The sequence below is a fragment of the Coloeus monedula genome (assembly GCF_965178545.1).
Source record: "Coloeus monedula genome assembly, chromosome: 3".
Classification (NCBI taxonomy): Eukaryota; Metazoa; Chordata; class Aves; order Passeriformes; family Corvidae; genus Coloeus; species Coloeus monedula.
The window spans coordinates 87,225,744-87,247,835 of NC_138783.1; the positions used below are offsets into that span (position 1 = coordinate 87,225,744).

The following is a 22,092-nucleotide window of genomic DNA, read 5'->3' on the forward strand; positions in this document are numbered from 1 at the left end:
TCCTGTTTGACCAACAGAGTTATTTAAGAGTACAGATCAGCACTAGAATTGCAATGGAAAGCTATTTTAAATTTGGCCATTGAATAGAACAGCACCCTTCCCATGCTACCATGAGGTAATGAACAGACTGTCACAGCCACCCTCATCAAGCACCCTGGATTCAAAGGGAGCAGAGCCTGCTGCAGAGACCCTCGAGCCGTGCTTACGCATCATCCCCAGTTCCCTCTAAACAAGACTTCTGCAGGATAATTCCTACAGGCATCCTGACCCCTAGCAGGGATGCAATCCCACAGGAAAAGTACCTGCATACATGTACCTCCTGGAGAAGACCCACCTGATCTTGCCATCTTGGAGTAGTGGGGAGCAGTACTTAAGAGAAGGACAACTAAAACCTGCTTTGTTCAGTTCATTAGGAGCTGTCCCCGAACTTCTGTCCTTTTCATGATGTGCCATAGAGTATTAAAAAATACCACCTCTGTAGTGGGCATTTGAACTGCCCAGCAGGTATCTAGGCTGCTGGCATGCACAGGTAACTTTATATCACATTTTGTGTATTTGACTGGGCTTTTAATTATTTCTACAAAATATTCTGTTGCTACATATAATGCTTCCTAGCCCATAAAATCTCCCACAATTCTAATGTAGCAAGAAGCCTGTCAAATGGAACACAAGAATTCAACATTTACCTTTATTTCTGTGAGTAAGATTAATTCTTCTTCTCTTTAATAATGAAGGAAACATCAAGCACTTTTTGCCTCTTGCTTGCTGAATTATAGCAAACATAGTGAACACTCATGCAGCCAGAAAATTAATAACCTGCTCCTGCCTCTGCTGCAACACTGATCACTTCTCAGCATCCTTTCTGCTGCATCTTTTCTGCCGTGAGCCAGCTCTTTCGTTTCACTGCCCTGCTCTCTTCACCCTCAGACTGGTTAGCACCAGTTTCTTCTCCACCCTCCCAGCTCCACTCATAATGTGTTTAACATTTACTTTGATGCTATTCCTTGAGGCTTTTCAAAAAAAACCTTTTTGAAAGAAGACCATTAAAAATGAAACCCTTTGGGGAAAGACAGTGAGGAAAGCTAAAGCAGAAAGGGTATGTGCTTATGCATCATATTCCCCTGTAGGCTTTGTCTTGCTGCAAGCCTGGAGATGACTCAATGCAAACCCCTACTGCTGTAAATAGGGAATAAATATTGACCCCTCGTAAAATACACCTGGACTATTTCAATAAACCCTGATTTACTGGCTGCTACTTGTACAAACATATGCATATTAAATCCCAGTAAATTACTAGGGAGTTGTAAGATCAGTAATACAGATATTCCCAAGGCTGAAAGATTGTCTATAGCTTGTCCCTATTACTTTTTGCAGAGGCCGATGGTGTGGCTAGCATGGACCAAATGGTTCCATGTCTACACAGTGTGAAAGAACTTAAAGGTGACTTGTAATACCTTATAAAAGTATTCTCAGATTTTATTCTGAGAATGGCAAGGAGCATAAACTAAAACTCTATTCACCCCTCACAGGCCTAAAATATAAGCCCTTAGTGCTGGCTTTGAGACAGATTAAACTTACCTGTGTGATAAGAGGTGATTAACATGTAACACATTTGGCACTAGCAGGACATGTAATTATATTCAGACAGATTACTGGGCACTCCTTCTAAGCATTTGTAGCTTGTAATGTTATCTCATGCACTCACATGTTTGATTGGGATGCTTTTTTTTTTTTTTGTCTTACTAGGTGGAGAGTTAGAACCTGTACCTTACTGCATCTAATCTACTAATACATGGAAACATCCATTTAACTTTAAGGTTGAGCTTCAGATCTCTGCTGCATCAGGCTCTTCATTTAAATATGTATCTTTTAGTATTACATTACATATTTTGCAAGATTTCATAAAACTATGGAAGAGTTTTGTAGTCTAGACTAGAGATCAACAGATGTAACTTACGTAAAGGATATGTAATTCCAGGAAGGATAACTTCTTTTTCTTTTTCTTTTTTCTTTGTCTTATTAATTCTTTCCATATATATGAATATATATCAGTATATTAATTATTTAATCTTTATTTAATTATATATATATATAATTATATATTAGTATATATTAATTCTTTCCCTGTATATAAACAATTACAGTTTTCTGTGAGATGTTTTTCCATTTTCAAGTTTGGAATTAAATGGGTGATTTGCATACACATTTCTTTAAGTGGAGTGTAAAGGTGTACGGACGTTCAGATTTATACTGGCTTTGCTGTAAATTAATGCTGCTGAAGTCAATGAACACACTTGAACCTGCAGTGATCTTGTAAAATACTGGTGGCTATTTGGATGAAGCAGAATCTATCTGGATTGGAAGAGGGAAAGGAAATCAGTTCATCATAAGTTTGGTAATGTGGTAATAGTTACTGTAAACAGTGTTTTTACTTCTTAGTACGATCACTAGAAGACAATGTATAGTCAATATTAAATCAGGGCAGATACAGACGATAAAGGCAAATCTTAATCTTGCTAGGATTAGTGACTCTAAATTGATACAGCTGAAAAACATTGCAAAATGCTGAAGTTAGGTGACTTCAGGGGCTAGCAAAATGCCTTGCCTGGTAATTACCAAAAGTCTTCAGAGACAATGATTGCACCTGGAAACTCTGATTTGATTACCAAAGAAAAGAAAATCTACTGTAGTAGCCTAATTTGTAGTTTAATTAAGAGCTTTGTTTTTAAATATAACCATCTGATTCCCTGGGGTTATTTTTAAAGTAAGCTTCTGGCAAGGCAGCAGTGTGGTGGATTAGAGGCTTGGAATTGAGGCAAAATCATCGTTCAGCATACAGTTTAGAATGATGTGTGCATATATACAAATACATGTGTATGAAATATCATGTAACAGGATACAGGACTGGATTTATTAAAGCCAAATGGAAAGATATTTACTCTTTTAATATTCTAGATCTCTTTTAATATATGTGATGCAGATATTGCACTGCAGTCTGATTCATGTAAATACCATAATAATTGCACATCAATCTGATCAGTCCACTGAAAGCTCTGTTTTACTACGAATGTAAAACCAAGTTATCAATTTAGCTGTCTGCATCTAGAACTCCATCTAACAGTGGCTGTTATGCTTGATGTGGATATATAAGACATATCACCCATCAACTCACCATTTATCATGGAGTATGCAGGCATGAGTTGAAAAGCAGTAAGTCCAGATAAAGCAGTTATGGAAAAGGAGCAGCAGGGTAGAAGCAAGGGGGGCAGAATGGGTGAATGCTAAAGAACCGTGTGAAAAAGGGAGGGCTGGGGAGGAGGGTGAAAGATCTGTACAAGATATGTCTGAACATAAGAAGCCAGAAAACAGTATTTTTCTAGTTCTTATTCCAGAAGAGAACTTACAGCTTCCAAATTTTAATGGGCAAGCATGTGCATCCATGGGGAAATCTTCAAGCTGCATGGGACATTCAGCAGAGATGGTCAATCTGTGGGGGAGTAAAAAGAAAACACATCATTTTTTTTCCCCTGCGCTTTCCCTTTAGGGCCCTCACTGCAATACATGAATGCTGACACAAACACACTTTTCCTGACGGCTCCTTGCTCCTGTTGAAATCACAGCACCCCCTGTTAAACTGAATGTGAGATAAGCCAGGTGGACCACTCTGTGTGCATGCCTGAGGCCTTATCTAGTAACCCTGAGACACATGAAATGATTTTATTTATGTAGGCTGTCCTCATAAGGTCATTCTTTCTTATTAGTACATGAAGAAACTCTTGTGATGGAGCTTCTGCCATGTACCTTATACTTACCTGCTCTCTGTACATACTACAACTGGGCTAGGAATTTGACTCCTGGGTATATCACTGTTACAGACATAAAGAATCATTGACTTTATATGTAGATGTAACTATTTAAATCCATAAAATAGATATTTATAAATAAAAGTATATATATATTTATAAAGTATAATATAACTAATTATAGCTATATATAAAGTTATATATAATCAAGGACATATATGCACCACTTTATATAGCACTACAGTTAACTTCTGTGGAAATCACATGGTATTGGGATAGTCCATTTCAATTCAACAGTCTGTTAATTACCTGGGCATCTTGTCAGGCAAAAACAACAGGGTCATCTTCCCCAGCATACTGCCTAGGGAAGCAATTCTATCCTGGACTCCCCAGCCAATATGTGGAAATACTTCATCTAGACTGGACATAGGGTAGGGAAGGAAAAGCCCATAGGCAAATATAGATGTGTCCCATGGATGTTCTGCATGATTGACAGATCAAGCTGAAGACCAAGAAAAGTCTGAGGTAAATTTCTGAGCAGTGCAATATCAGTTATATTGATATCAAATATCTCAAGAGAGCCAAAACTTGCTTCTAGCACAAGGAGAATCTGTTTTGTTTATGCCATTTTGGTATTTGCATAATACAGATAGTTTGCTTAGGATATTGAGGATGAAAATCTCATCTTACAGTATGAATATCTTTATGGCTTTCTCATTTTATGCTGTTATTCCACCTCAGAGGCAACCGACCAGAGACATCCAAAGCTTTATAGACTGCCTGGTGCTGGGGTGGCACAGGGCTCTGCTGGAGGGCAGCCCGGTTCCTAACCAAACTGTTGCTTGGGGAGTGAAAATCTCCAAAGAAATTCACAACACCCTACTACCAGCATGCAAAAGTACACTTTCCTATCACTACAGCAACATGGAGCCATATATACTAGCTATATACAGTCACCACTTCCCATCAGCAACCCAGAATGCCCCAAGAACTTCTATCCAAAGGGATCGTAAGGGGTAACAATCTGTCTCTGTACAGATGGCACAGTGTTCAGCCAGTCCAGTTCAATACAACACAGTGATGCTTTGCCAGGGCACTACAGCTACACAGACAAACTGGGGGAAATGCCTCCATTCTGCTAACTGGAGCTGCACCAGTGGCTGAAAATAGCAAAATAAGCAGAGAAAATGCGATAGTATCATTGGCTGGATATCATATTCTGAGGATGAGATGGGAAACAGGAAGAGAAAAAGGCAAACTGCACACAGTGATAGAAAATATAAAGATAATATGCCATAGAAATAAAAAAGAAATCCAATTCAGAACAGAGATAATTTACCATTTGGTAAGAACAGACAGGAGGCTGCAATATAGAAAAGAAATTGCTGAGGCCTGAGATACCTGCACTTAAAGCAAACTGTTCTTGAACTTTATTTTTGTAAAAGCTATTTTAAGATCACTCAGATATGGAGTTGTCTGCAGTGGAGACTGCCCCTGGGCATCAAGGCCAGCAAAGCCAAAGTTACCAAGGGTGGTGTGTAGATGAATTTAACAAGCTGGTTCCAGTAGTATTCTGCACAGAACTTCCACCCTTTTCATAAAAATCACTCTAGTGGGAACTTGAAAGCAAGGCTGCCATCCCTCCAATGCATCATTATATTTTTCATGTTAAGCACTGCAAATTTAATTTTCTTAATAAATTCAGAAACCTTGCTCCAAGAGCCCATAAGAAAGCGGCGTTTTGCTGCAGTCCATCTCCTGTCTCTTTGTCTACCAACAGTTTAAGCATGTCATTTCAGAGCCTGACAACATTTTAATATACACACTTGTCATCTGCAAACATCGAAGGAGGGGATGCCTGTATCCATCTTACAAAGACAACAGGTGTAGAATCAGGAAGTGAAGGAATATTCAATGCAGAATTATGCATAAGACCTTCTGTTTCATCTTGCTGTCTTATGAATTGTATCCTGCTGCCTGCATCTCTGGAAATAACCCTTGTGTGTAATGAGGAAGGTCGCAGACATTCATCAACTATAAATGTGGAAGAGAAGTAAAGATGAGTTGCACAGAGACTGCGACCTAGTGGAATTTAATTAAGTCCCTCTAGAAATTATTTTTGCTTGTCTTAAATAAAAGGGTAGCAGATAAGGCTGGAGGGCATCTTGCTGCCACTACCTGACTCAGAAGCCACAAAGACTATTGTGGTGCCAGGGCTACTCCTCTGTCCCCTCTGAATTCCTCCTCCAGCAAAAGGCAGAATATCCATTAAAAGGGTGATGCCTGCTGCAGTCTTCTGGGTCTAGCCTGGGGAGAGGGACAATCAAGTTTAGGAGCTGTTAATGTGCTTGGGGACAGCCTTTCCTTTCATTATCACGAATTCTTTGGATAAAAAAGTTCCTTTTGCTCTCTACCAATGATACCTGCATGCTTCTTTCCTTTTCCCGTGCCTCTATCCTAAGACCACTCCTAGTCTGGCCATCTTGAACAAATTAACTAGCTCTACTTATTTGTTACGTGCTATTAAGAACTACATAGTTGAGTCTCTTAGATGATTTCAAAGTGCTCAGTGAACACTCTCCTAGAAACCTCTTACAAAAGTGTGCATTACCCAAGGTTTTTGAAGTGTCTTGTAATGGCCAATGTGGCAAAAACTTGACAGAAAACTCATAAGAAAACTTGACTGTGGGTTCTGATTCACAGCACAAATGTCTCCACCCTGAATTTCTGTAGGTGCTCTGTGCCCAACAGGAATTGGTTTTCATAACTATGTGAGGACCTGAAAAACAAAGCCACTCAACTGACTCCTGGTTCAAAGAGACTGGATTTTCTACTGCATACAGAAACAAAAGTAGCACAGCATACACACTGAGGGTGGAAGCATGGGTCGCTGCATACAGATTTGCTCTGAGATGCAGAGTACAAACTATATATTCAGATTGTAGCTCCAGGAGTCACAAGGAAATTGGTATCTGGGTCTACTCCTTCAAATATCACCTGCAGTGATATTTGCACACTTTGACTTCTACCATTGTGATAAAGCTTAGGTACCCTTTGTAAACTCTAGTTTATGTCGCTGATAATTACACAGTCCTTGGTCACAGCCAGCATGGCTTCATGGCTTCACGCTTATCAAAGCTGATTTCCTTTTATGACAAGGTAACCCACCCAGTTGATCAAGGGAAGCCAGCTGATGTAATCTTTTTGGATTTCAGTAGAACTTTTGCTACTGTCTCTCACAGTATCCTTCTGGACAGAATGTCCAGCACACAGCCGGATAAACACACCATGGGATGGGTGAGCAACTGGCTCACGGGTCAGGCAGAAAGGGTTACAGTGAATGGGGTGACATGAGACTGGTGACCTGTCACTAGTGGGGTTCTGCAGGGCTCTACCTTAGGTCCTGTGCTCTTCAACATCTTCATAAAGGGCTTGGATGCAGGACTGGAAGGGATGCTGAGCAGGTTCACAGACAATACAAAACTGGGAGCGGCTGTTGCCTCCCTCAAAGACAGGGAGGCCCTGCAGAGAGACTTCAACAAATCAGAGGGCTGAGCAATCACCTACAGTATGAAGTTCAACAAGGGAAAGTGCCAGATTCTGCACCTGGGATGGGGCAGAATGTATGGACAGCCTGAGGAATGAGATGCTGGAAAGCAGCACCATGCAAAGGGACCTGGAGGTCCTGATCAAGTTGAACATGAGCCATCAGTGTGCCCTGGCAGCCAGGAGGGCCAACTATGTCCTGGGGAGCATCAGGCACAGCATCACCAACCAGGCAAGGGAGGGGACTATCCCGCTCTGCTCTGCACTGGGGTGGCCTCACCTTGAATATTGTGTGTAGTTTTGAGTGCTGCAATGTAAGAAAGATATTAAAATATTAGAGAACATCCAAAGGAGGGCAACAAAGATGGTGAAGGGCCTTGAGTGGCTGAGGGGAGACCTCATTGCAGCCTACAACTTCCTTGTGAGGGGAAGAGGAGGAGCAGGCATTGATCTCTTCACTGTGGTGACCAGTGACAGGACCCAAGGGATTGGCCTGAAGCTGTGTCCGGGGAGGTTCAGGTTGGATGTTAGAAAAAGGTTCTTCCCCCAGAGGGTGGTTGGGCACTGGAACAGCTCCTCAGGGAAGTGGTCACAGCACCAGCCTGACAGAGCTCAAGAAGCGTTTGGACACATGGTGTGATTCTTGGGGATGGTCCCATGCAGGGACTTGGAGTTGGACTTGATGATCCTTGTGGGTCCGTTTCAACCTAGCATATTCTGTAATTACAACAAAATTACTCCCAGTTTGCATTTATTTAAAGAAAAGAAAGGAGGCCTGGGCACGCATACTTGAAAGGGCCTTTGCCTAATCCTTTTAATATGGTAACTCCAGAATGATCTTGCTGTGCCTAGTGCAGCACAGTTATCTGAGCTAGAGACAGTCCCCAAACCAGGATTCTTCTGTCACAGCACACACACTGCTCAAAAGGCAGTTCTTCCCAACAGAAGCATTTAAAAGCTTCCCTCCTCCACCATCATTCTGTCTTAATAAAAGCCCTATGGGATTAGTTTCACTCAAAAAGAGTCTATGACAAGATTATAAGCAGCTGTTAAAGGTCCTTTGCAATAGGAGGATGAAACTCTGATTTTATTGAAAATAATGATAAAATTCTCCCTCACTTGAATGGGGCCACTATTCACCCAAAAAATGTAACAAACCCTGATTATAGTTACCAATTTATTAATGACAGAATTTTGTTTTCATAATGCTCCAAACACACTGCTATCCAAGTGTTAATCAACCAACAAAATGCTATTGTGTACCTTAGCTATCTGAAAAAAAAATGTTAGGTCTACAAATTATTTAATCTGTCACCTATAATTGTACATGAAAGCTTTATCAGAGCTTCATTATGTATAGCCTTTACTTTAAGAACATAAAGTGTTACTGACATTCTGTTTCAAGACACATAAAGCAAATATCCATCGAAGAAAAGCACAATTCAAGCAGCAAGACTTGTTCAGTTCAGAAAGTCACCTTCAACCATTTCCACTGGGGAATTAAGCATGACAATGCTCTCAAGAGATGGTTCCTTTATAGCAAGCAGGAAAAGAAGGAGGTGTTAAAGTCAAGATGTGGCAAGGAAATAAATTCAGATATTAGGGAGGCAGACATTTGCAGTAAGTGTGCTTCACGGTGAGGTGAGAAACCCTCAGCAGAAGTCCCCGAGACCAAAGACACCCTGTTCTGCAAGACCCTGTTTTAGGGCACTGCAGAGACCCCCCCAGCTGTTCCCGTGATCGCCTCAATGCAAGGAGCATCCGCTCCTACTTGTGGGAAAAGAGGGGGGACTGAGCATCTTTCTCCTACCCTGTAAGTGCAGAAAACACTTTCTGACGTATTATCTGCAGCTGCCAGGCAGGAGGTGAGGGCAGTCACCTGCCCGAGGAGCCCACAGACAGCTGCAAAACTTGCTTTTACTTATCAGCTACTAACTTTAATATCAAAACAAATTAAAACAGAGAGCTCTAGAATGAGAGGGGAGCAGAAAGGCAGAGTCACCAGTAGCTTTTGGGAGAACTTAATTCAAGATAAATGCTGAATAATAAGAGTTACAAGTGAAAGGGACACAGGGAAACTTTTGTTGGCGCTAAGGTGTTGTGGCCAGAGAGATAAAAAGCTTTTCTGCCTATTTGCTCTAATCCCCAAACCAGCTCCACCTTCTTAGTTATTTATTTCTGTGCACTACCCTTACCCCTGCTTAAAGGGAGCATTTAAATACTGTGCTTTGACCCCACTTGTGCTGGCAACCAATACCTCCTGTGGGGCTTAGGTGAGCCCAAGTGCCCTTCCCAGCATGAGACCAGCCATTTTCCTTAATAAAAGGCAAAATATTTGCTTGAAACTCATCTTAAACTTACCTCAACCTATCTCTCCAACATGCCAAAAAAGAGTAAAGTGGATCCAGCCTTTAGCCAGGCTATATCCCACTCCAGTGGGCTTGCTGACTCCCTGAGAAGGTCAGGGTTGGGCCAGATCCTTTTCAGGAGCCAAGTCCAGGAGAAGCTTCCCTGGGTATCTGCTCCAGCATGACCTCAGCAGAACAATTTGAGGCCTCGTGGCACCTCCAGTATGCACGCTGACACACATGGGGTCAGGAGAACTACAGAATTGATGGTTTGGGTTGTTTTTTTCAAACTGCGAACACATGGTTAGCTTTGTGAAATTACTCATTTGACCTTGACTGATGACACAACTATTCAGCTGTTCTCCCACTGTGATGTCTTGGGAACACTTCAATAACCAAACTTTTACTTCTTTCAAAGGGCTTTAAACCAAGACTTGTTTCAGGCCCCAGCACAGTAAGTGTATAGTCCAGGGAACTGATGTCTCCCTGTGTCCCTTAAGTAAATATAACGTGTCAATATAAGCATATATAATATATTGCATATATATATATATGCATATAGAAGCATATGTATACACACACAGAGACAGACATATATATATATATGAAGACCTTTCTTGGTTCTGAAGCACTTGCTATACAGTGCTTACAAACCCTATTGGTGGTAGTGGGTTACAGAACACCATAGAGAAGTATTAGAATGGGGACAGATGTTCACTCATGGTAACACAATGGCTGTAAGAGTCACCCTGATACCTGCCCCTGGCTGGGTGATTGTCTGCAGCCTGGCTCGGGGAGAGAGAAGTAATTATTCTTAGTAACTCAAACACTTCTTTGCTCATGAATTTCCATCACTCTGTTGAAAAAAGGCCAAAATACAGATTCAGGGCCTTGATCTGCATGTTCACATGGGATGTGAAGACAGTTCACCACTGCTTCCTACTTACAAACACTCATTTCTTTGAAATACGCCATATAAAGTGAACAGAGAACAGAAAGTAAAGCTAAGACTAGTGAGGTGGTCTGCAGAAATTTCTGTCTTAGCCCATTTTTCCTTCATAACCACTCTGCCAAGAACACTACCATGTCCCGACTTTCCTGTGACGCTGAGATGTGCTATCTTTATTGGACACTGAAATGTCCTTTAAAATGCTACAGGGAAGGGCCTATGGAAGACTAAGAGCTCCAGTTGTTGATGCTTCTAGGAGCTGTGAATACATAATTTAGATGCATGGCGTACTTGACAGCAAAACTCTCATTTTAAGCAAACAAAATCCTCAGCATAGCTTCTGCTGAAGTGTGAAACAAGACTTTATTCGCCTAGATTAACTGTGCTGAACTAAGTTTTTGTGAGATGATCTGAGGTGGACAGAATTGATCTCAAAAGCTGTGCCACTACTGGAATGACCTCCCTGCATGTGGAGTACCTTGACATACCCAATGCATACTCTTAGACAGGGGCAGGGGAGGTGTTCCGCCTCCAGACACAGGAAAACCAGAAAAAGGCAGTGAAATAACCAATGGGACACACAAATTATATGATACAGATTTGGGAGGTTACAGAAAGAATCGCAAAGCAGACGTTTATAGTAGAGGTAATGCCTTTCATTCTACAGTACTTATTTTAAGTGCATAAAACCAATGGATGAAGCAGTGAGTTTATGCTTATCCAACCTTGCCATGAAAGTTATCTAATGAAGTCTATAAGCAAGATAGAACTTGCTGGAAAAAGCTCCGTTTTTTTATCAGACTAACTGGTGCAGTAAAAAACCCAACCTTTTTGACAGACAATTCATTCTTTAGGTTCTCTTCCTATAAGGTTTACTTTCCTAAAGAAACTTTAGATTAAAATGGCTATGCAGATCTGAATGCTCTAGCACAGTATCACACCCATCTACTGGACAGTTTCACTTAAAAAACTCTCCAAGCTTTCTCTTCCTTATGGTCCCTTATCCATGATGAATTCTCTTTTGGCACCCCATAAGGAAGGCTTCCAAACTCCTCCTCTGCAGAAGCTTCCTTTTTTAGTGAATTCTAGAATTAAAACCTGAAAATCTAACTAGCTCCAGCAATGCTGAGAAGCTGATGCAGTTGTTGATGCAGGTAAAATGAGAAAAAACATCTCAACCAGCCCACACTTCATTTTGCCATGCCACACATTCCCTGAGTCTGCACGTGCTAGACATTTTGACTATAATCTCCTTATCCACGTAGCTTTTTGATAGCATGTTCAACGAGGAGCTAACTGCAGTAAGTACAGTCATTCTTGAAGTGCTGTGTAAGACTGAACTATGAGCTTCTTTTTGGCTCTCAAGAGAGGTCAGTCCCAGTTACCAGCAGAACCAGCCAGCAACAGCAATACCTGGTGCCAGTCAACTGCACATCCGATCTTTGCTTTCAATGGAAGAAAACCCAAGTACAGGAGAAAGAGGGAGCACAGGAAGCACCCTAAATGATGAAGGCTAAGGACTGTGATGGACACAGTGCAGTCATCCTCCAATTTTGATATCACCTGCCAGGCAATTTGATCAGTGCAGATTTTCTGATTGGCCAAAAGGACTTTTGTTTTTCCATTTCTGCCTATCAGTATGGGATGTGTTCCTCTGTGGATGAAGGCTACCTCACTGCACAGACATCCTCTTGCTTTCTCCCAGTTCACACACCCTTTATATTTATCTGGACAGGCACAAACTACATGAAGTGTTTTCTACTGAGAAAAATTAGCTGGATTTAGAAAGTAAGGGAGGGGAGGGATGAAGAGGAGAAGCAGACACCAGATGGGCAGTACCAGCCCATTTGGGCTCTCTCACATCTAGACTGGGATGCACAGACATGGCAGGGTAGGTAGGAAGTTTTATGATCTGGCAACCCGAAATACAGACCTGAAATCTTTGGTTATTTTCCACAGTTCAGACCCAGAGCTCAAAAACACCACAGTTTCCTTTCAACCACTTGCATTTAACCCCAGCCTCCTCTTAGCCGTCTCAGATCCACCCCCAAGGTCACTTCTCATCATAATCTCCTGCCTTTTGTGTAACATTAAGGCTCCCTACACTTCTGCAAAAGAGGGAAGCAGCAAGTGATTGGGATGAGAGGGTCCTTCACGGGGAAACGAGCACATCCCTATGCCTATGTACCTTATCTGTACCTGAAGAAGGTTGTTTAGCCATCCAAGCAGGATATTATTATCTGGGCAGTTTTGCCTTGCTTCTGAAATGCTACATGCTCCTGATCAATACAGCCATGAAGGGCAAGGCAAAGGGTCAGACTTTGGGTGTTTACTGCTCCAGAAAAAGAGCCCTATGATTCCTGAGCTGTTTAACACCATAAATAGCCATAGAACAGGCCTCAATTTACCATCTGTTTGCTACTTATACCACCACCAGTGCTAGCATCTGCTACAGCATAATCACCTGTTTGTTACAGTTCAACCTCAGAGGAAAGGTTCAATCTCCTAGTGACATTTGTTTCTTGAGCTCCTCCTAAGGTGCATTATATTCCCTCTTACACCCACCTCGACAAAAGCAGAGAACTGAACCCAATTTATGTGTGTTCAGATGTGCTATGCTTGCACAACCTGGGGCTTTCTGTTACACAGAGAGAAAACTGTGCAAATCCTCCACAAAATAGTTACAGGACCAGCTGCTGGCCAGAACATCCCATAGCTTTAGGTTGCTGGCACACTATCCATTTCCAGGCTACATGAGTCTGGAGGTGGGAAACACCAAAGGAAATAACTAAGTAAGATGGGACTCCTGTGATAAAACAAAGATATCAGTTATGCTGTACTCCTTTGTCTGCTACTGTGAAAAAAAACCAACAAAGGCCCCCTAAAATGTGAGTGGAGAGAAATAATTTTTCACTTCACTATTAAACTAGACATCTGAAATAACGTAGACTTCTAACTCTAAGAAATTCTCTCTCCCACATTGGGAGCAAATCTGAGCCAAGAGGCTTGGCTGCAGTCACCAACACTACAGATGAACAGAATTAGGTGAATCTCACCCACCCTGCCTGGTGCATTACACCACAGTGTATTTTAGACTACTCAGTGGCAGTTAGATGTTTCAGCACAAATATAATGTACTTCAGAGGATGGTATTTCTGATTAGGCAGATGACAATTTTAATTTCTGTCTAAGTGAAATGACCAGGGAGTCCACTCTAATGTTATCCTCCCCTGATAATAAAAAAAGACAGCAGAACCATAACAATTCTTTAGCATCTACCAGGTACTTTCAAAGCCCCCAGATTCAGAAACAGATTGGGCAAGGACAGAGTCACCAAAGCAGCTGTGCTTTCCCTGGGTGCTTGGGGGGCACCTGTCAGAGCACTGCCTCCCTCTAGGTTCTGTTCAGTCACCACATCCAGGCATACCAACCCTGCTGGTTCATGCCTCTAGAGCATGAACACAAAGGGAAACACAAAGGACTCTGTCAGAAAATGTGCCAGCTAACCCCAAAAGGAAGTTGGGTCTGCCTCTGAGCTCAGAACAGACCTGGAACTAAAGCTGGACCTTTTGTAGCTCCTCAAAGTCCAAGCAAGCATCCCCCTCATCCAAGGACAGGCTGGTTCTGGTTTGGGTTTCACCTTTTAATCAATTTTGCCCTTGCTGTGAGAGTTCCCATCTCTGTGATGGAGATCTCTGCGGGGCTCTGCCCACTTTTATTACCAGCAGAATAGGCCATTGTCACACACTCTACATAGGGACTATATTTGGACAGGTCATAATTGCCTGTTTTGAATGTATTACACCACAGTCTCCTCTGATGCCTTTCTCTCCCCGTGGGTAATTCCTGCCCTGGATTTTTCAAAACAACAAATCCTGGTTCCTTGAAGGACAACTTTTGAGAAACGGGGCAATGTGCAACAAAAACAGGGTGATGGTAACCAAGAAACTTCGTGTCTAAACAAGAATCCTACTGCTATCCTCTGAGAAGGGCCCTTCACTTCATATATCCCAGTGTTTACTTGCTCTATCAAAATCTGAATTGATGAAAAGCAGCTGAGAGTCCTTGCCACCATGGCAGTTTTTCATCACTCTGCAAGACTCAGCCCAATGTAAAGAAATAAATTTTTTTTTTTCTTCCAGCTTCAGGCAGTTTGAAGCTTGAATACAAAAGAAAATGCAGCAAATCTAACACAGGGAAAAGAAATGCATATTTGTATGTCTTCATAGCTTCTAATTAGTTTTGTAAGATTTTTACAATGCCTAAAAAGCACTGACAGATCCCTTTCTGTAAATATAAATGGATGTATAAACAAAATCTTTCCTGTGAAATAAGAAATAAAGCATTCAAATTGAACAAAAATTCTCCCATTTAGGCATCTGGCTGATGGAAAACTAAGGATTCATTTTAAATCATAGACTTGCAGGTCACTTGTTGCTCAGGGGCACACTAGCAAACCTACATCTGGCAAAGTCAGAGCTTGAGAACCCACACATTTCTCATAGAATAATTTTCCCTTAAAAACCAAACAAAAAACCAAACAAACAAAACCTGGCTTTCCCATTAGAAGTCTTGAAAGCAGCACCATATCTTCTAGTCAACTGGTTTTATGATCAATAGCTCTACAGCATAAAATATTTCAGTTGCTAATCCAAGTCCTTCATAGAAGAGCAGACTTTGTGCTAACAAGCACCCAGGACGTGTTCACTTGCACATACAATTTTAACACTGAGTGCTAATGTAAGAATCAATATTTTCAGCCTAGGTAAGCCTGTGTGTGTGCACTACAGCAGAGCAAGCAGCGTGATTATGCTGCCATCAAGTGGACACACATCGCTGAATTGTAAATATCTTTCTGGAGCTGTAAAGATAACAGTATCTCAGGGCTGTACTAAAAATTTTGGAGTTTTTTAACACCATGATGAAAAATGTCTGCATTCTCCAGCTGGTAAATTATTCATATGCAAATAATATATATTTTACTGTAAACTCTCCCAGGTTCTCTGGCAACCTTCAGTCATCATAATAATATGGGAAAAATCTGTTTGTGCACTCCTCAGATATATGACTATGCCTTTTTTAAAATCCCAGATTATATCAGATGCGTGGAAGCCCCAGTGGTAAAAAAAGGAGGTTGGTGTCCTTTCAAATTAACAGTGAGAATGGGGCTCTAAGGAGTGCCCTTGTGACGGCACAAGAAAGAATTTTCGCTATCTGCAAGACGATAGAAAACCATTAAAAAATGCCTAAAAGCCAGCGGTGAAAAATTAATTCATGGTCCAAAGGTTTAGCTCTAGTTAGCATGCTCTACTTCATACAATTTTTGGCTTCTTCACAGCATTTTTTTGGCATTCTACTGCAAAGTTTATCAAAGCTTCTGTCTTTACAGCCAATTCGCATGGAGCAAAAAAAAATGCAGCTCACTGAAACATGGTGGTTCTCTTCTTAGCCTGAAAATGTTGCTTAAATCACTGTTCCAATTTTTCAGAATAGCTTCATGGAAAAAAAGAATTTTGTACTTCTTACAGTAATTATTTCTCAGATAAGATAAAATAAATATATTTTAAGTTTTTAAAAGGAAAGAATCTAATTTTTTCCTCCATTCACAAAGATACTTTTAATATATATTAGCGAAATATGAAGTATATTTTCCAGCGGTTTTAATACCAGTGCTCTTACTGAAAAAAAAAAATAGTAAAAAATTTTAAAGTGCAGCTACGGACAATACTCCCCTCTAGGGGCAGAAATGGAATTTGCAGCATTTCATTCAGCAGCGCTTCATTTGTAAATCACATTAGAGAAGTAAAACTAATAGGTCCTCCCAAGTGAAAGACAACCAGAATTATTAATTCATTCCCCACAGAGAACACTGCTGTCTGTGAAATCTGTCTAGAGGACATGTTGTGTTCCTATATTCACGCAGAAGGGCTTTAATGCCACACATATACAGAAGCTCATTTATCAGATTTCCCTAGCAACACACATCAACTTCTGACCCAGACAACGTATCATCAAATGCAATATGCAAGGAGTACATTTTTCTTTCTAAGTAAACACGTGTGTCATGGAAACATATGTCCTGACAAGTGCTAAAGCTGGAAGTTTGCTCAGCTGATCATACTTGGTATATTTGGAAGTGAAATAGGATGGAAGGTCAGCATCGGCTCGGCTGCTTTCCTCCCCTTCATTCAGGCAGCCAGATGCAAGGTTGCAAAAGCAATTCAAGCATCTCTGTCAATGACAGAGGGTCCAATCCTCCCCACACAGAATACTCCTACGTACAGTCTGGGAAGCTCGCAATTCCTCCTTGGAAACGAGGAGAATGCAGAGCTAACAGAGGGTTGTCTACACATCCCCAGATCCTGAGAACTGAGTAAGCCTGATGGGAGCTACAGGAACTGGGGCTCAAGCCTCAGTTGAAACTCAGTACCTTCACAACACACTACCACTGAGACAAGCAGCTCTCCCCCAGAAAAGCCCAGTGCTGTCTATCTTCTCAAGGAAAGCCACCCTAGGTAACTCTGCTGGCTGTTACTTTTGTTAGGACACTCAAGGAAGCTGAAGGGGCTGGCTGCTTGTCACAGTCACCTCTGAACAGGTTGGGATGGGATCCTCAAGCCACCCTGCAGCACAGCATGGCTCTGCTTCTAAAGGAGCACAGCTCCAGGCATGTCACAAAAGCAGGCTCCTGACTCATGTTTAATCAGAATAGCATAGACACTTAAAAGTTATTACTTGCAATAGTGGAAAGCAAGCTGATTTAAAATCTTTGCACTCTATTTCTTATCACATATACAGTGGTAAGTAGAAATTTTATTTCCACAGACAATATTCTAACAAAAAAAAAGTTATGTTGCATGTTTTTTTCAAGTTACAAAAGCATTCTGTTTCTTTCTGTAGTCTACTAAATCATCAATCCCAAACAATCAGGGGAAAAAGGAGCTGAGTGGGATGATGAGAAAGCCTGTGTCAAATCTATATTTTTCTCCAGCTGCATATGCTGAGCTTTTCCTCAGTAGGGTACCTGTGGCACCTGACAATACTGTGTCATTTTTACCAGAGAGGCACCAGGACAGACTAACTCAGGTTCAGTGATGAGCTTGTCTAGGTCTACTTCATCCGGGTCTCGCTCTGCCAGCTGTTGTGGCTTAGCTCCTCACCTCATCAATCAGGGCTTCACTTCATTTCTTTAACACTGCAAAAACCAGTGCTTGCACAGAAATTGTGCAAACTGCCCCACGACGTAAGGTTTTGTTCCAGGCTGAATGTGAGTCTGATCTGGGCTTCACTTACACAAGTAATTTACACAGATAATTGGGAATTGCCACTACAGCAATCTCTGGAGTGGTACTTAGGTAGTCCATGCAGCAGTGAGACTGATTTTAAGACTGGCATTACTAACTTTTTTGTGAAAAGAAATTTCTCTGATAGCTATTTGGACTTCTAAGTGTGTCCATGTATCCTCACATTTTTTGGTTTATTATTGCCGTGATCACTAATTTGGTGATCACATAAGATCACCAAAGTAAGAGTAAGAACAGCAACACACATAGTAGAAGAGAAAATTAGGATGTTAGGATGTTTTTCTCTTCTTTTAAACATGACTTGTATCATGTCTAAGTCTTTTTAGTGCTAATGCAGTTACAACTGGGGTGGCCTAAAGCTGTAAGGAAATACATAAGGATACCTTTTTCTTCCAGAAGAAGGGATTTTAGACTAGGGCCAAAAAAATAAAACATGTCTAAAACACCTGAAATAAACCTGGGAAGCTCCAGGTCCCTGTGTACAGAAGATTAACCCTCCAGAGCCTCAACAAGTCTTAACCACTGGGCCTTTGAGCGAGCTTGGGACTCGCCCTCCCAGCATGCAGGACTGTGTGGCCCCACAGCAGGACGCAGCACTGGCCAGAGCTCAGCTTCCCACATGTGGTTGCGGGTTGCCTGCTGAAAACCCAGTCATCTCAGTGCCCAACTTCAGGCTCCTGAGCACTTTGCTGGGGCTCGGGCACCACTCTGGGCTTGTGTATGGAAAACTCAGAATAACCCTTTGTTGCTCAGTAGGTTTTTCCTTTTATCTCTTCCTTAAGTTGTCCATGTGACTATGGTCTTGGAGAAAACCCTGTTGAAGATAGACAGCAGTCTTAATTATTACAGGCTAATTACCTTTAATGAGCAAATTGCCATACACTGATGTGGGATTTGTCCTGAAAAGAATTTCAGACACCTAAAATCATCAATATTATATCTTCTATGTTATGCAATGATGATGCTTGGCAGTATACTCAAATCAGATGAGGACTACAACTCTGAAGATCCAAGACATCAATTTGCTTCTCTGTAATATAATGTCCCAGCGTTGTTTGCAGGATTGTACTTGCTAAAGCAGCTTCACAGTGCTGCTTGCTTATGTCATTTATCCCTATGATCATTTGCCTTTTAGCACTATTACTCAAAATAATAAAAAAAATAATATAACAAAAGCTCCAAGGGTTCAAGATGTACTGCCCCAGTCTCAGTTTCTGATCTTGGATACTGTTCTCCTGCAGTCTGCACTAGAGCTGCAAATACAAACAGTAAGAGAGAACAGATCGTCATAAAAAAGCTGAACTGAATCATCAAATCTGTTGAGAATATGCTTTCCATTTAATCAAAAGAAATATTTAAGCACTAGCAGTATTCAGAAGCTACAAATTAATTTGTACTGGTAGGCAGCAATTATGTTTTCCATTTTTCTTGATATTCACATAAATATGTGTGAAAGATTGGTTCCCTGTCTCTACTAGGAGGGGAGAAAGTGATGCTCGCCACAAGTAATTGTAGTTATCTGGGACTCAGCATCAAAAGAAATCAATCCTGGCTATTACCTCATGGTATACAGGAGAGTGCCATCATCCTCCAGGCGCAGAAGTTTGTTTGGGGTTGTCATGTTGTGAGCAATAGACTTCTTGCCATTGTGGAAAAAAGTGTCTGGGGTCCAAATCTTGCTGGCGAGCAAGTTGTTAAGAGGGAGGCGTTGCATAGGTCCTTTGAATCGCAGCCTTTCATCTTTCCAGCTTTGTCGGAAAAAAACATCAATGGTGTATTCCTGGCACAAAGAAACACTCAAGGTATTGCAGGATCTGAATAGAAACCATGGTTCCAAAAATGACTTTAGCAAAGTAAATACAACAGAGTTGGCAGACGCATGCTAACTTACCATTTCAGTGTCTGACACAGGACCAAAACTGGTAACATAGATGTCTGTTTTCACCTGAGTTATTCTCTCTGTAATAAACACAGGTTCCACATCAGTAATTGCTTTAAAATGCAAATACATACTCGCGATGCATTTTTCTATTAATTCCTGAATCACTCAAAGATCCCCAAACGATTGAAATTAAGGGGATGCTTGAGGAGGCATTTTATCCCAGATCAAATGCAGTTGTTGACCTTTGGGAATCCAGGCTCCGTTCTTACAATCAGAAAGAAACCAGCCCTTCAAGGGTGCGTTTCCTCTGACTGACAGGTTTTGATCATAGAAACACAGAATGGTTTGGGTTGGAAGGCACCTTAAAGGTCATCTCGTTCCAACCCACTGCCATGGGCAGGGATGCCTTCAACTAGATCAGGTTGCTCAAAGCCCCATTCAACCTGAACACTTGAACCTTGAACACTTGCCTTGAACACTTCCAGGGATGGGGTCCCCGCAGCCTCTCTGAGAAACCTGTTCCAGTACCTCACCACCCTCAATGTAAAGAATTTCTTCCTAATACCTAATCTAAATCTACCCTCTTCCGGTTTAAAACCATTACCCCTCATCTTATCACTGCACTCCTTGATAAAGGGTCCCTCCCCTTCTTTCCTTGAAGCACTTTTAGGCAATGGAAGGTTTCTATAAGGTCTCCCCAGAGCTTTCTCTTCTCCAGGCTGAAGAACCCCAACTCTCTCGTCATGTCTTCACAGGACAGGTACTCCAGCCTCCTCATTATCTTGGTAGCCTCCTGTGGAGTCGCTCCAAGAGGTTCATGCCCTTCTTATGCTGGGGTTCCAGAGCTGGACACAGTACTCACAAAAGCAGATGGGAAGAATCTCCAGCCTCAACCTGCTGGCCACCCTTTTGATGCATCCCAGGATGCACTCGGCTTTCTGGGTCATCAGTGCACATTACCAGCACTTACGCAATACCTACCACAGGATGAGATGAAGTGTATCTTGGAAGGACCTACTCCCCTCTGCTGGCTTGGGTGATCTGCCTGATTTCAGACATCAGAGATGTCCGAAGTTAGGTAAAATTATTTCTACCCTCAAGTCTCTAAGTCCTTCTGGCATCTTTTCAAATCCAGGTCTAATTTAATTTAAGGGCAGAAATTTCAGAAGTTCGTTATGTAAGATAAAAGCATCGAGCCCTATTTTCAAGCATCTCTGTGTAAAGTGAGAGGAGAAGGAGAGAAAGGGATGAAAGCAATGTGTTGGTCTCACAAGAGGAAGGGGTGGGGGTAGCCAGATTAAAAAAGGCCAGGAAGAAACATAACAGATGGTTTACACATGGGTAGAAAATGAGAGAAATCTGGGGGAAAGAGAGCTGAAGGAGGGCTCAACAAGGTTAGGATGGCAACCACTATTCACATGTTACAGTTTTAAAATAGCTGCTGTAGAGGTTATCAAAAAGACGTATCAATAGAAATTTGCTGTACTTGTCTAAATATGGATGGTTTGGAGATCTGTTTTTAAAAGAGATACGCATTACCAACATAATTTTATACAGGCTGACCAGTAAGGGAACCTTGCAGGAACCTGCTAGCATAATGTCCTGCTCACCTTAGGAAGTACCAGAAAAAAGAACCCAAACTGTATCCAATTACAGAAAAAAATGTATCACAGATGCTCTCCTAACCCAACCTCAGATGACCTGAGTGACTGAAAGAACACGAGTTTCAGTAATTTTTTCTTGTGCCCCATTTGCTAGGAGACAAATCTACTTTCTGGACTTAGTTTAGTTAATCAAACACAAGTCCCTTGTCAAGGCCAAGAGCAGGTACCCACTTGAGAGGGCATCACGTAGACGACAGTCCCATCTAGAGGGTGAGTGGCTGAGCCAAAGCATCATCCTACCTCCCAGTCCTGGGCGCAGTCTGTTGTCGTAGCCGTCCAGCAAACCGTCCAAGATCCTGGTGAATATAGTGATGTTGTCATTGGCGTCCTCTTTTACTGATGGTGTTGGCGTTTGTGAGAAGCTGTTTTATGCAAACAGAAGGAAACATGTCAGAAGTCATGCTGGTTTCAAGGGGCTTCAGTCTCAAGGGAACTTTGTGGTGGAGCCTCCAAGCCTCTCTCCTCTCCTGCTGCTCCTGAATAGCACAGGGAGCTGCAGCCATTTATTTCATCATTACTGTAAACTTGTAAATAGTTCTCCCTGGAGGAGGACCCAAAGAAGGACCCATGCCACGGAGGTAAAACCCTGGGATGCA

At 41.7% G+C, this 22,092-nt stretch overlaps 2 protein-coding genes across 2 annotated transcripts in view; one reads left to right on the forward strand and one right to left on the reverse strand.

Annotated features, from left to right (window-relative positions):
• Positions 1-22,092, reverse strand: part of GABRA5 (gamma-aminobutyric acid type A receptor subunit alpha5) — a gene marked incomplete at both ends in the record, with an annotated part of 53,925 nt that overhangs the window by 23,977 nt on the left and 7,856 nt on the right. Inside the window, 4 exons of the mRNA XM_082278673.1 lie at positions 3,405-3,487; positions 19,510-19,730; positions 19,842-19,909; positions 21,737-21,858. Coding sequence (XP_082134799.1) covers positions 3,405-3,487; positions 19,510-19,730; positions 19,842-19,909; positions 21,737-21,858 — 494 coding nt within the window. The remainder of the gene's footprint in view (positions 1-3,404; positions 3,488-19,509; positions 19,731-19,841; positions 19,910-21,736; positions 21,859-22,092) is intronic.
• GABRB3 (gamma-aminobutyric acid type A receptor subunit beta3) overlaps positions 1-22,092 on the forward strand; it is a gene marked incomplete at both ends in the record, with an annotated part of 196,129 nt that overhangs the window by 16,857 nt on the left and 157,180 nt on the right. The window lies entirely within an intron of this gene.